This window comes from Micromys minutus (genome assembly GCF_963924665.1).
Source record: "Micromys minutus genome assembly, chromosome: 5".
NCBI lineage: Eukaryota > Metazoa > Chordata > Mammalia > Rodentia > Muridae > Micromys > Micromys minutus.
The window spans coordinates 60,550,086-60,565,699 of NC_137974.1; the positions used below are offsets into that span (position 1 = coordinate 60,550,086).

The 15,614-nt window shown below is 42.8% G+C and overlaps 1 protein-coding gene across 2 annotated transcripts in view; it reads right to left on the bottom strand.

The window, feature by feature from the left end:
- The window catches only part of CYP39A1 (cytochrome P450 family 39 subfamily A member 1), a gene marked incomplete at both ends in the record, with an annotated part of 84,466 nt that extends 69,276 nt beyond the window's left edge, over positions 1 to 15,190 (bottom strand). The window contains 4 exons of one of the 2 annotated variants that reach the window (XM_080916941.1): positions 1,181 to 1,330; positions 3,359 to 3,533; positions 6,547 to 6,682; positions 15,005 to 15,190. In XM_080916941.1, the coding sequence (XP_080773067.1) occupies positions 1,181 to 1,330; positions 3,359 to 3,533; positions 6,547 to 6,682; positions 15,005 to 15,190 (647 nt within the window). The remainder of the gene's footprint in view (positions 1 to 1,180; positions 1,331 to 3,358; positions 3,534 to 6,546; positions 6,683 to 15,004) is intronic. The other variant, XM_080916942.1, reaches the window with a different exon arrangement.
- Between the last annotated feature and the right edge of the window lie 424 nt (positions 15,191 to 15,614).

Sequence of the window (15,614 nt, forward strand, 5' to 3'; positions counted from 1 at the left end):
TGTCAACTTGACACAAGCTGGAATTATCACAGAGAGGAGCCTCAGCTGAGAAAATGCCTCCATGAGATCCAGCTGTAAGGCATTTTCTCAACTAGTGCTCAAGCAGGGAGGGCCCAGCCCATTGTGGATGGTGCCATCCCTGGGCTGGTAGACCTGGGTTCTCTAAGAAAGCAGGCTGAACAAGCCAGGGGAAGCAAGCCTGTAAGTGACATCCCTCCATGGCCTCTGCATCAGCTCCTGCTTCCTGACCTGCTTGAATTCCAGTCTTCCTTTGGTGATAAAAAGCAATGTGGAAGTGTAAGCTGAATAAACCCTTTCCTCCTCAACTTGCTTCCTGGTCATGATGTTTGTGCAGGAACAGAAACCCTGACTAGGACACTTTTCTACTTAAGGGAAAACTATGACGGGGACCAGGAATTACTGAATGAAGCAGTTGCCACACAATATTGAGGACCAGAGGTGTTTGAATCTCCAGAACCTACAAACCCCTGGATTTGGTAGCATTCATGTGTAATCCCTGCATTCCTGCAGAGAGATGGGAGCTGAACACAACAGATTCCCTGGAAGCTTGGTCAGCTAACCCGAATTATGCTGAGGTGTTTAGACCCTATCTAAAAGAAGCTGGGATGCATGCACAAAAACCTAACACCTCCTCCCCCGACCTTCACAGCTGCACTACAGCAAGTGAACTGTAGCCACCCCCGACACATATATCACACACACACACACACACACACACACACACACTTACGTTAAAATAAAAATAAAGAAGAAAATAAGTAAGAGAAACAAAAGCTAGAAAGGTGGCTCAGAATAAAGGTTTGGTAGGCAAGCTTAAGGACCTGGGTTCAAATCACCAGCAAGATGGAAAAGCCAGCATGGCAGCATGCATTTGTAACCCCCCCCGCCCCCCCATGCAGAGATGAGGAATGCTGGGTACCAGCCAGTCTAGCCAAAATACTGAGCTCTAGGTTTGGTGAGTGGCAGTATCTCAAAAATCTGAAGTCGAGGATGAAACCAGGACAGCCGATGTCCTCCTCTGGCCTCCACGCCCATGCTCAAAGGTGCACACCCATGTGCACACACATATCTGAGAGAGAGAGAGAGAGAGAGAGAGAGAGAGAGAGAGAGCAATATAAATGAGTTGCTGCAAAGAACCCATCACAGAAGGGCACCCTACCTCAGAAGCCATCCGGGCAGCTGGGAGCCATACTCAAAGCCCTCGTCATAGGTTTTAAAGTGCTGGTAGAATTCCTTGATTTTCCTCTTGTCTGTGAGAAACAGCCCTTTCATAAAGAGAGTATTGAGCGTGGCTGGATAAAATAGATACCTGCAAGGACAGAAACACTCCGGAAGTCAACGCTAACAGGAAAAGTGCTACCGTTTGGGGTTCTCAACCTGTGGGTCGCGACCCCTGGGAGATTCAAAGATCCTGTCTATATTATGGTTCCCAACAGTACAAAATTTCTAGTTATAAAATATCAACAAATCCATTTTATGGCTGGGGGGGTCACCATAATATGACAAACTATGTTAAAGGTTCACAGCATTAGAAAAGTTTAGGACACTGCTCTAGATACATTTTTTTTTTAAATGACAATTGAGCAGGGGGTCACGTGACATAGAACACAGCTTTGGGGGAAAGGCATTCTCAGGTTTTCACATTTGCTGGTAGAAGTCAAGTTGTGTTTCAAGGGTGACTGAAAATAGGGCGTGTTTGTCTAAAGAGTTAAAAATCCTTTATTTAAAAAAGTAACTGCTTTTAATTATGCACATTCGTATGCATGTGTTTCTCTGGATTTCAAAATTCACCTGGTGGATTAATGTACTCTAACTAGTCTACTATGAGACTTAAAACATAAACCAAAACCAACTCATTTAGATTCTAATTAATGGGCACTTTCTAGCTGAGCATATATAGAGATGCATGTGAATTCAGGTGTCTCGGAAAATCAGGAAGGTCAGGTCCCCTTGGTTCGAGAGTTATAGGCAACTGTAAACTGTGTGACGTAGGTGCTAGGAACCAAACCTGGACCCTTGGGAAGAGTGTGTGTGTTCTTAACTCATGAGCCCTCTACCCAGCTCTGAAGATTTAAAATTCCATTCTAAGGAAGTATCTTCGGCTCAGACAAATATAAAACAAACAAAAAAACAACCCATAAATAATAGGGTGGATGGATGAAATTCAGTAGGAGTGTATTTATAAAATAGTAACAACTAGAATACTACTGTCTGTGGGTGTATAAGTACACTGATAAAAAGGGGTAACAGTAACCATTAATTATCTAATTTCTCACAAGATTCTGCATATTCAAACTATTGCCTACTGAAATATCTGCTGGTATTACTGGTTGTGGCATAAGGAAATGAGAAATGTCCCCTATAGGCTTCTGTACCTGAAGCCTTGATCTCACTGGTGGCACTATTTGGGGAGGTTATAGAACTTTTAGTAGGTAGAGCCTTGCTGCAGGAAGTACATCACTGTGGGGCGGGGCTTTGAGAGTTTATATCCACCTTCCGGTTCATTCTCTCTACCTTTAAAGTCAGGATTCTACTCGAGTGAGAAAGGGCTTTGATAATTCAGTTTTTCATGTCAAGACGTGATATACACGGGGGGGGGGATTTTTTTGCATGTGGAGAACATTTTATACATGTGGAGAATGCATGCGGGGATTTTTTTATACATGTGAAAAAAATCTGTACATGTAGAGAGACTTTATACATGTGAAAAACTTTACACATGTGGAGAATGTTTGCACAACTGAAGAATTTACCACATATGGAGAACTGCTATGTGTTTAGAAAATGTTTTTTATGGATCCCATACCCAACCTCCACCTTTTCTGGGGAGCTCGTGAACACGGCTAAGCCTGGCATTGCTCCTCCCTGTCCTTCCTGTCTCTTACGCCCTCCCTTTTCTTCCTCAGAAACCCCCGGGTTTCTGGTGCTCACACTGACTTTCCCTGGGCTTCTTTCTTAAATCTCACGACCATCTCCTGGGTCCCTCTCACCCACTTCTGACTCCATCTTCTCCTCTGTCCTCTCAAGTCTTCCTCTCCTAATGATATAATAAGCAGTGAAAGATACATTCATGGCAATTATGAGCAGGAGTTCTATATAACCCTATATAGAACTGTTACAACCACTAAGGAGAAATAGTTTGCCGGAGTCAAGTGACTGATGATTTGCTGAGACTGCTCAACTAGAAATTGCCCATTAATAAGAATTTAAATGATTTAAAAAAAAAGCCATGGTGGCTAGTTAGAGTACATTAATCCACCATGTGAATTTTGAAATCCAACATGCTTGTTCCAAGTTTTTATCTGAAGATCAGAACAACAGAACAACCACGGTTTACCTCACAAAGTCATTCAGCTCCATTGTTCCATGAGTACCGAAACCTTCCAGCTGATCATGAAATTCTTCAGTCAGCTGCCCAATAAAGTGATGTGTGTTGAAAGTTCCCATCTTCCCTTTCATCAAGACATACAGTTTTTCATGCAGTGCAAAGAAGACATTCTTTGGAATCCATGCTAAAGACAAAGGAAACTGTTTTCCGAAAGAGGCAACAATTCCTCCTGGCATATAATCTATTGGCATTGGCAGCATCCTCATGGCACATAAAACCATCAAATCTGTTTTCAAGGTCATCTATGAGTGAATGAGAGGGCTGGTCTTTCTAGCCCCTTCTTCCTCCAGATCTATATATTCAAGGTATATCTAAGGTGAACTGGGGGTGGGGTAGGTATTGGAACAGGAGGGATCAGAGAGGGGGAGGGTAGAGGGAGAGAGTGCCAGGAGAGAAAACTGGAATTGGGGGATTATTTGAGGGCAAGGCAGAAACCTAGGGCAATGGAAACTTCCAGGAATCTCCAAGGTGACCCTAGCTAAGATTCATGATAATGGGGGATAAGGAGCCAGAACCAGACATTTTCCTGTATCGAGGAAAGACTTCTATTTGGAGGGATTGGGAACACCATCAAAACCCTCAACCTACAATTTGTCCTGCCTGCAAGATGTGCCAAGGTAAAGATGGTACAGAAATTGTGGTAGTGGTCAACTCTAGTGGTGGGGTCCACCTCAAGACCGATGACACAAGAGGAAGCCTAGGGGTCCAGAACCAGAGGATGAGTAGCCCAGAGACCTAGAATAGAACAAACATGCCCTACCAACCAAAATAGTCAGGGCTGGAGAGATGGCTCAATGCTTCAGGCACAGGCTGCTCTTTCAGCGGGCCTAAGTTCAATTCCCAGCCCTCACATGGTGGTTGATGCCATATTCTTTTGACATGCAGTAGTACATTTAAAAAATATAAAATAAATAAATGTATACACAAGTCAATGAAATAATTCCTAATGCTACATAGATTGGTGCCTATTACAGAGAAGCCTCAGCAACTAAGAAAAACAGATGTGGAAACAAAACATTGGGCAGAGCTTGGGAAATCCTGCTGAGGAGAAGGAAGGCAGGATTGCAGGAACCAGAGGTGTCAAGAATACCACAAGAAAACCCATAGAATCAATTAACCTTGGGGCTCGTGGGGCCTCACAGAGAGTGAATGGACAATCAGTGAGCCTACATGGGTCTGACCTAGACTCTGCGTCTATGTTACGGTTTTGTAGCTCTGTGTTCTTGTGGACGTCCTAACAGTGGGAGTGTCTCCAACTCTTGTCTGTTTGGGAGAAGCTTTTCCTCCTACGGGTTTCCTTCTCGAGCCTTAATGTGGAGAGAGGTTCCTAGCCTTGATATACCCTGGTTGGTGGATATTCCTGGGAGGGCTGCCCTTTTCTGGGATGTGGGTGGAGGAGGAGTAGATTAGGACTGAATGGGAGACTGAGGTTGGGATGCCATATAGGACAGAGTAAGTTTAAAAAAAAAAAAAAGAAAATGCAAAAGTATCTTTAAATTGTCCGAATTCTGGGTGCTGTTATTTGCTGTTATTTGCCATAAGCACATTCATTACTCTCTGCCCAAACCCCCATTTCTACACACACACCAGTATTCCCAAGTTTCTCCCCGAACGTTTCTTCCAACAGAATAACCCTGACCTCGCTCTAAAACACTTCCTTACAGAAGTACTCCTCTTCCTTCTACAATATTAACTTGAGGTTAGGTCAGGGCAGGGTCTGGAGCTTTGGTTTTTATTATTGTTGCTGCTGTTGGCTACTTTATAAAACATTTTTATCTGGTTTATTTAGTTTAGTTGACTTTAAAAGTATGTTTTAAAATAATTTGCATTTTATGATTCTACAATGATCCAATTCGATTTTGTATGAATTAATTTGTTTTTTTTTTTTTTTTGTTTTGTTTTGTTTTGTTTTTTACCGTGGTGGTGGAATGTTTGGTAGAAATGAGAAGCCATCTCCAGTAAATTTTAATGGATGTTATCTGTTCAACAGAGATGATCTAAAGTAAGAGGCCACAGGGGAGACCCAGAAGAATGTTCTGATAATACCCATCTACCTCTAGCATATAAGGTAGTATCTTTCACTGAAGAAATGTTAGCACATAGAAAACTCGCCTGCAGGATATTTACATTCATCAATCAGGTGCTCCATAGCTCACTTCCCAATAAGCACTATTGAACAGTGAGTTCAGCCCATACACTGTGATCTTCCAAGGAAAAATTAGCTATGCTTATAATCACTCAGAGGTTTTGACAGATTTTTGTCTTAATGCTAAGAAATGCAAGACTGGGGACAATATAAGGGATTCTAAGAAGAAGGAAACAAAGGAAGAGAGGGAGGAAGGGAGGGAGAGAGGAAGGGAGGGAGGGAGGGAAGGAGAGAGGAAGGGAGGGAGGGAGGGAAGGAAAGAGGGAGGGAGGGAGGGAGGGAACAGGCAGAAGAGGGACACTACCTTTGGGGCAAGAAGCCAGGACAGATATTCTGGGAAGAATGCATGGTGCATGCACAGAAACTTGCATCCTGGAGAGCAGTAGCCACACCAGGAACACATTCTCCAGGAACAGCAAGCAGGTTCAAAGACAGGGGGAGCCTGCAAGATGGAAGAAATCGACCCAGAGAGTCTTATTGACCCTTTGGGCACCCTCAGGAGAGGCCATAATAATGGCTTGTTGATCAAGCAGAGTAACTTTTGGGGAAGCAAAGTACAATCAGGCCAAAGCCCGAAGCCTGCGAAACATTGTGTACACAACCTTCTGCTGCAGTTAATAACACCTAGGTGCTGCAATACACGGAGAGTCCAGAAAGTCTCTAAAATGCACCGCTGGGGAAAGCCTGACCCATTCATGTCTAATGAAACCTAAATATTTTAGACTCCCAATTATTTATTTTTCAATGACCCAGTTTATCATGTGTACTTCCCCTGCACACACACACACACACACACACACACACACACACACACACACACACATACACACACACACACATACACACACACACAAACTCATAGCTCTACTCTAAAAACAAAGCAATTGCCCATCGCAACTCTTGATAGAAAACTAGTGATGTGATCTTACTTAAAATTACTCTTCGATTTCAATGCTATAGCTGAAAGAATCTATCTAAAAATATCGGTTACCTGTGTGATAAAGAGGACTTTGTACTGCTAATTCAAAATCTACATGTTTAGATTTTAGAAACACGTCGATTCCTTCTTCTTCAGTAACAAAGGTCATTCGTTTTCCCATAGCAAAGATAGTAAATACTGGTCCATACTATAATAAGACAGAAAAAAATAGATATATTAGTAAGCATCTCTAGATCATGGGTTATGTATAACACAGTTTTCCTCCAGAATATTAATACTTAGACTGGAGCAATGGCTCAGTGATTAAGAATGTATATTATTCTTGCAGAGGATCTAATGTCAGTTTTTAGTACTCATATTGGACAGTTCAACCGTCATCTCTATATAACTCCAGGGGATCTGATGCCCTCTTCTGGCTTTCACAGGAACACCTACACACATGTTCATATTCACGAGTGCGCAAGCATACCATGTACACATCTATCTATCTATCTATCTATCTATCTATCTATCTATCTATCTATCTCAAAAATACCAATGGTGAAGTGATGGCAAAGATTTGAAAATATGGTTACATGTGGTAGTTACTAGAAAATCTGTTTAGGTCACATTTATATAAATCCTAATTCATTCTGTCCTAAAATGTGATTAATAAGATACCTTTCCTAGGCCCACCTTCTCGGAGTCAAAGGGTAGGGAAAATAGGGGAAGGGACTCTGTTGGTGGGGCACCCAGAGAGGGGTAGCATTTGAAATGTAAATAAATAAATCAATTTTTAAAAAGATATCTATCCTATCTTCCTTTCTTTGTTATTAGGGAATATAAACAATTAAAAAATATGTACCACCATAGAGATCTTTCAATCTTATATATTTAAGATATGAAAAAGCTCATAAGCAACATACAGCTCAATACTTCTCAAGGAAGCATACAAAACTTAAGGGAACAGAAGGCCTTCGAGGCCTGTTCTTGTTTAGACATGGTACTGACATAAATACCAGGCCTGGGCATGATGGTTAATAATTAGACATAAGGGGCCTATGAGTCAGCAGAAATTGACTGACATTGGATGTTCAGAGAAGCCAAAAAGTAAGCAATAATGTAGTCTGTGTTAATCATTGTCAAGAGATTGTCAATGCTGTCTGGTTTTGGGGTCACTGGAAAGTCGTCTTTTGCCTTTGCCAGACCCTCTGTAGGTTCATGTGCCTACCTATAAGCTGTGTGCTGGTATGTGTGTGTTTGTGTGTGTGTGTGTGTGTGTGTGTGTGTGTGTGCGTGCCTGCCTGCATAAGCCATCATATATTTACATGCACTAGCATTTGCCTGGGTGTCTGCCGGCCTAGCAGCCTGATTCTGGTACGTACCACATGTCTTGTCTCTCTAGGGCTCCTAGTGCTCTCTCGCCTTTGTCTTCTTGGCTTTCTGTGGCCCTCCTCTTTCTTGGCATCAGAGCTTAGACTTCATAAATTTCTCCCCTTTTTTCTCTCGTTATTCCCTGTGAGAAGTCTGCCTTCAGGCAATGTGCCCTAGTTAGCTTCATCTGTCAATCTGATGAAGCCTAGCATCAACTGAGTCTCAGTGGAGAGACTGTTTAGATCATAATGGCCTGTGGGTGTGTTGGCAGAAGGGGACTATTTAATTTTTTGTTCATGTAGGAAGACCTAGACAACTATGAGTGGCACCATTCCCTGGCAAGGGGGTCCTAAGCTGAACAGGATGAACATGACTGTGCAGTGCTTTTTCACACTTGTCACCTGTGAGTTCCTGCCTTGACTTCACTCAGTGATGAACTGAGATCTGGAAGTACAAGCCGAAAACGTCCATTCCTCCTCTAACTTGGTGTTGGTGGGTGCTTTTATCACAGGAACAGAAAGGAAACTCGAGTTTAAGACCTCATCAAAGGAAATGAGTGACATTTTCAGAGTTCTAATTATGCTCTAGCATCCATTATAGATGTTGGCAAGAAACTACCCATCATGAAAAGGAGCCATCATGAATGTATGGCCCATTTTAAGCCTCATAAAAATCTAAAGAGATCATTTACTCCAATAACTACTTCAGTGTTAGTCATTTTCACACTAATCCTGAGACTGGCACTTGTTACAGTCTTGTAGATTTATGTTAAGTCAATATGTGATTGAACAGTGGAGGTAGGCAGAGAAAAGGTAGGAAAATGGAAGAGGAACAGGGATTGGAAAGAAATAAATCAAGATGGAGCTGGGGAAAGCAGACTTAGATCCTAGTGGCTATACTGGAACATGGGTAGATATAAATATTTAAAGGGGTTCTATAGGTCTTTATCTCATATGGAAGGGCAGTTTGTATCTTTGTCTATTGGATGTAATCTTATTGTGTGGAGGGTTTGTGAATTGAGAATCTATTATATAAACCCATTTGAAAAGTTACTGGGCTTTGAAGAGATGTTTGTGATGGGCAGTGGAGGAAAGAAGACACCGGGATGGTAATTCCACTCGGGTTGGAGGCAGTAGGGCAGGAGGAGTGAACTTCCTGAGAAGGGAGTCCTGTGGAGGGGGCAGCTATAGGACAGAGTGACAGAGTTCCTGCGCACGGCTCCACACTAGAGTGGCATCCACAGAGTGAAACCAAGGGTGCCAATAAAAGGTTAAGCCTTCTTTTTAATATTTACTGCAACACAGTCTTGATAAGTACTGGGTGCTAGTAGACAAGCTTTAAGCTTAAGAATCACTGAACACTAAACACACACACACACACACACACACACACACACAAATGAAGTCTCATTTGTCATTTCTCATACCACACATAAACGCCACCTCCCAGTATTACTTACCTACAATTATACTTATCAATACTTAAAAGAAAGCGGATTATTCTCATTGTTAAGGCTGTGATTAAATGCCCATTCTTAACATTCTTAACTCCGAGCTCTGCCTCAACTTTTAGGGACTTTTCATCTACTGCATTCTGTAAGTGAATTTCCAGATCCTATATAAATGGAATCAGACGACATACCAACAGCTGAGAGTAGCTTTTCCCATCCACACCACTCTCCAGGGTCATCTAGATTCTATGTGTGGTCAAAGCTTCACCGCTATGCATTTCTGGACAGGATTTCACCAAACACTGAAGGACATTCATGGCCTTATTTCAAGGGTACTGAAAAAAGGAATTATGGATAAATCTTTGTCCAGGTTACAGTGTAGCCAGAGTTTCCATTGCTGTATGAGAAACTTAAATGCTGAGTTACATGATTATCTGTGTGCTCTGCTAATAAACAGATGACATGTTTGCCAGAGTGGTCGGACCGTTGGGCATCTGCAGGAGAGTGGCTGGCTCATTTTCTCTTTACCAGCAGCTGTGACTTTCATTGTCCTTGTCTATTTGTCTGGAAGTCCTCATCAGAGCGTCTGTTTTCTAACCTGTCTGTATTTTGCCTTTGAATGTCTGTGGTTCTTTATACACACAAGATACTGGTCCTCCATGGGGTGTGGGGCTCGAACGTACTTTATGCCACTCAGAAGCTGGTTCTCTTTGTCCTCCTTGTGGGTTTCATCACAAAGAGATGTACCTGATTTCGACGACGTTCAGCTCTTCCTTTGATAGGCTGCACTTTGAGTGCCAATCACAGAGCTTTTTCCTAGAGCCAACAAGGGTGATATTCTCTTCTTTCTGAATGTTCTGTTGCCTATGTTTCTGGTTAAGACTGGGATTTTTTTTTTTTTTTTAACTCAAGATGTGAGTCTTAGGTTGATGTTCCTATTTTGTTTTGTAAATTGTTGGGTCTTTAATTCCTCCTGGCTCATGAGCATGTAACTGTTTCACCAGTATCTGAAAAGGTTGTCTTTGCTCCATTAAATTACTTCTGTGTCTTTGTCCCACGTCAGCTGAGCACGCTTGTGTGGATGGTTTTCCAAATTCTTTATTCCAATCCACCCATCCCTGTGTTTTCTCCTCTGGCAGCATCACAGTCTTCGTGACTATTAAGCATTGAAACTGAGTGAATAGTCCTCTTGGGTGGTGTTGTTTTGTTTCCCCAAACCCGTTTTAGGGATTCTGCTCCTTTGACCTTTCCACCTAAATCTTAGAATAATGTCTACAGAATCTAAAATAAAGCTCCCATAGAATTTGAAAATATTCCTGGATTTCAATTTGAACACAACTGACGTGTTTACTATTGGCTTTGCCAATCCACAACCACTGCTCCAAAGGAATCTCTGGCATTTTTTGTTTTATCAAGACAAGGCTTCCCTTTGTAACCCTGGCTGTCCTAGAACTAGCTCTGTAGACCAAGCTGGCCTCAGACTCAGAGGGCAGTCTGCCTCTTCTGCCTCTGCCTCCCAAGTGCTGAGGTTAAAAAGGCATGTACCACCCAGCTAGATCTCTGACCATTTTAATTGGCATTTTGGGGTTCTTGGCAAATACGGATTAAACCTATTGGTTTGTATTTTTACCTAAATCGTTGAGTGACTCTAAGCATCATTGTATGTTTAACCACACAAATATATGCAGCACCGTCTGTAATTATGTGTCAGCCTTTCTGAACTCACATAGGAACTCCAAGTTCTGAGAAACATTCCAGTCGGATTGCTTAATTTGGCTAATGACTTGTACGTTAAACCCTGTCTTCTTCTCTCCTGCGGCCTAGGGTTTATGTCTAGCGCTGTCTCCTCTACCTTGAAGCTTTTGCTTTGAACCTTCAAAGTTTCTTCTTCAAAGTCATAATTTCATGGTGAATCAAACTAAACTGTACCAGCAATATTCTCCTTGTTCTCCTATCCCAGCTGTAGATCACACCACTTTACACACTTTATACACTTTACACACAAGCAGTCCCTCTCCTGAGCCCACGCCTGGCCTGTCTCTCTTCTAGTGTGCCTTGTCTTTTCTGCTTTCTTTGTTGATTGAGAGAGCACTGCCTCACCCTGTGTCACCATGACATTTATTTTCAGTGGGGGACTTAAGAACCGGGGTACACCAGAGGAAAGCCCCACCATGACACCGAGGAGTCCTTGGCCTACACTGCCAACCAGAGTGAACTGCATTTCCGGCTACTGGTGAACAGTCAGAGAAGACCCATTGTTACAGAGCTTGGGAATGATGGTTGAGAATTAGGCTGGAACAGGCACAGAATCAGCAGCATTTCCCCACTGGAGCTGTGTCTACATGCTTGCATGTGTGTGTGTGTGTGTGTGTGTATGTGTGTGTGTGTATGTGTGTGTGTGTGTGTGTATGTGTGTGTGTGTGTGAAGGTATATGCACACAGAGGACAGAGGTTAACATGGGTGTTTTCCTGATTGGCTCCCATCTGATTTCTTGAGACAGGGTCTCTCCCTGAACCAGAAACTCAGGGACTGGCTTAAGTGGCTGTCCACCAAGCCCTAGTGACCTTGTTTCCTCTACCTGGGATCACAGGTGGTGGAACAGTCTCATACTTGCAACACTGGTACCTTACCAACTAAGCCATCCTCTAAGCCTGTCCTGACAGTTTTAAACTGTTGAGCAATGCCAACACATCATCCGTCCACAGATTAAACTGTACAGAAAACTTTTGCAGCCCCAAAACAATCTCATCCCGGATCTCTGGAAATTCTTCCCTGAAGGTCCACCTAGACATGTTTCCCATAGCGTTTCCAGATAAATAAGATGCCCCATCAAAATTAGGACTGACTGCAGATACTGTGAAAAGGTGGGCTACCTTGGTGCGTTCTATCTTTAAGACTGATGATGTCACGAGCATGCAAAAAGGCTCCATGACTAGTCTGAGAGAGTAAATAATGTGTAAGTAGCCTGAGAGAGCAGACTGTGAGCAAGGTATGGCCCTGCACACCTGAATCCCTGTCCCCGGTGGGCTGAGTACTCAGGCAAGGGGACTTTAAGTTCAAGGCCAGGACAGGCTACTTAACAAACAGTAAGAACTTGTATAAAACAAAGAAGAAGAAGAAATGCTGGGTCAGCTGTTTTCCTTCTGTGTTTTGTTTGTGCATTGCTTAAGGAGTGGGCGGGCGGCTGATCACTCCTTTTTTGAGTCTTTTAGCTTACGTGCTTGAGAGGTCTCTGATGCACTTTTTATTATCCTGACCACGTAACAAAAAGAGTAAGTCTTAAAATTACCATCTAGGACTCAAACAGCAATGGTGCTATAGCTTTTGATAAAAGAGAAAGAACACACACACACACACACACACACACACACACAGTGTCCCATAACATGATGGTAGGCTCTTGTTGTTTCCTTTGACCCAGAAGACTACAGAACCCTTGTATTTATCTGAGATAGGCTTCTCAAATATTCCTTATAAATTACTAAACTCGTCTGCCCATAGACGGCTGTGGGAAAGAAAGACATACTTTTAGATAAGATCCTTTTTCATCTTTAATAAACTAGACTAGTAAACATTTCACATGATTGTGGTATCCAGTATGGTACAGAATTCAATAGGATAAGAAGATGTATATGTTTAAACAAACATTAAGAACATATATTGCATCTTTTTCAAAGAAGTACAATAATAATACAGTACAATCATAAAACAAAAACTAAATTGTGCATTTCCCTGAAGGCAAATCTGTCTTAGGAGTTTATCCTAAGGAAATAGTCAAATTGTTAGGGTCCAGGAGTTGCCCGCACAGACCACATGAACACTGATCTCAGTTAAACAGAGATGGTTTATCGAACACACACCCTGACTGATCAACGAAAGCAACAGCTCAGCCTCAAGAGCTGAAATCCACACTCTGGACATTTCCCAGGGCCAGCTTACAAAGGCTAAAACTGGAAAAACCATAAGCCCATGCTCACGTACTGGAAGTACTGACCAGTGTGTGGCCCTGACTCAAGCCATTTTAAACATAGCAGTTCATACTGACCTTTAATTTCATAGGTCCTAAGTGAAACTTATAGTGGTGGAACTTCATAGGATGAACAAACCTCATACAGTTAAACCTCATGCGTGTATCACAGCACCCACGTGGAGGTCTAACAACCTGAGAGAGTTGATTCTCTCTGTCCACCATGTGGGTTCTGGGGTACAATCTCAAGAAGTAAGTCTTAACAGCAGACACCTTTTACCCACTGAGCAGGCCCTCCACCTCATTCTTTGAGACAAAGTCTCTCATGCTGAGCCTGGAGGGGCTGGGGAAATGAACTCAGGCTCCCTTGCTTTGTTGAAGAAAGCACTTCATCCACCAAATTGTCTTCCCAACCAAAACTACAGTAAGATCTTGGCCTCCAATATGTGAATAAAAATTAAAAGGCTAGTCAGTGTCTTCTGCAAAATGCTCAACATTCAGTGGCTGCTTGAAGGATAAAAACCCTTACAGTGATATCCATTACTTATCTCCTCAGGGCAAGGCATAAGGGAGGTAGAGTCTCACCAATAAAACTAGTATCTGGTGGTAGGGATGAGGAGAGAAAGAAAGAAAAGTGGGGAAGCCTTTAATCTGTAAAGATCAATTTAACAAAACAAGTTTTATAAAACTGTAGAGTTACCTGTACTTGTGATACAAATTGATTACTCTGTTTCACAAACTAAAATCATGGAAACTCTTATAAACACCCACCTCCCCAAAGCTACAAGCTTTTATCTGCATACTAATAAACATGCACTTAGAATTAACTGCAGGGAATTACTAACAGTCAAATGACATATCTACTTCCAACAAGTGTTAAATCCTCAAAGCGGGGACCCCCACGTTCCATCCTAGGAAAGGCGACACCCCAAATCACTCAGAAGAAGCGGTCTTGATGCAAACTGCAAGAAGATTTTTATTCCAAGCGTGCTGGGGTTCACAGTCGTACACCACACAGGGGTAGAGGACTGAGGACCCCAAGTGCAGGACTGGGACAGCTTTTATAGGGTTCACAAGGCCCGAGAATCCCAAACCAATCATGGCAAAGCCCATGATCACAATCCATTTTAAATTATCTAAGCCTGCGCTTTCTAGGCCAATCACTGAAAACCATCTAACCCAGCACTCCAGAGACCAATCATGTTAAATTATCTAAGCCGGCGCTCCTGGACCAATCTATAGGGTCAGAGGTCTGTATTTGAGTGGTCTCCTGGGTGGGGGTGACAATGGCATCAGGAGAAGTCACTGGGGGAGGGGTTTCTATGGTGCAAGTAGTTTGCAGAAGCCAGATAAGCGGTTAGTCAGCTTATCTCCTCTTAACTTACTAGGCCTGCTTTCGAATCCTGTCCTACACCCTTTCACCCAGTTTCATACAAACAGGTTTCGGAACAGCAAGGAGTGTGACCTTATATCTACCTACTGGCAGAGAGCAGGGTCTGGAATTTGAGGTATTTAGGGGTTCTTAGGCATGGGGGTTAAGGCAACTTTAGAGTGAGGTAGCTTGGGGTCCTTGGAGGGGTTAGGCTATATTTTTATCCTTTCACAAGCTGTGTAGAGAAACAGAGGAGACGAATTGCCAGAAGTATGTGTATGTCCAATGATCCAACACTGTGTTTAGTTTAAAAAAAGAAAATTAAGACTGCTACCTCCTTCCAAACTTCCTGTCATAGCTACATACCTTGATTCTTGCTTTTTCTATAAATTCAAGAGGGGCTTTCCCAAACTCAAATCCAGCTCCGATCCAGGGAATCCAGCCCTGGATGCACGGGGGTCCATGCCAATTCTTCCACCGAGAGAATAAAAAAAGAATGAAGCTTCCCAGGACGGCGATTGCTATTGGTGAGAATAACTCCATAATGCTCATCTCTCAGAATCAACAGACTTTTGAAAACGTCCTTCTCCAGGGGCTTTTCCTACTCCCCTGCCGACAGAGGAAAAAGCGCCGGGTCTCCCAAACTTTGAGTCGAGAAACTTTGGAAATAAATTCTCTTGCGTAACTGTAGCTGCTTTGGTCCGCCCCAGTTTTGTGTGATTTTTGCATTGTGGCTGCCTTCCACCTTCGCATTGCTTTCAAATTCAGAGAAAAAAAAAAAGGCTTTAATTTGAGCTGGGCTGGCCTAGGTTGGGACAGTGGGCGGGAACACGCCCTGTGGCGGTGGAGCTCAAGTAAACCAGCAGTTTGCAGTGGGCGCCTAGCCACCAGCCAATCAGAGAAGTCGCTGCGCCCCCAAGAACTACATTTCCCAGAAGCCTCTTGGGTACGGCTTTGTTTTTCAGCACCTGAGGCC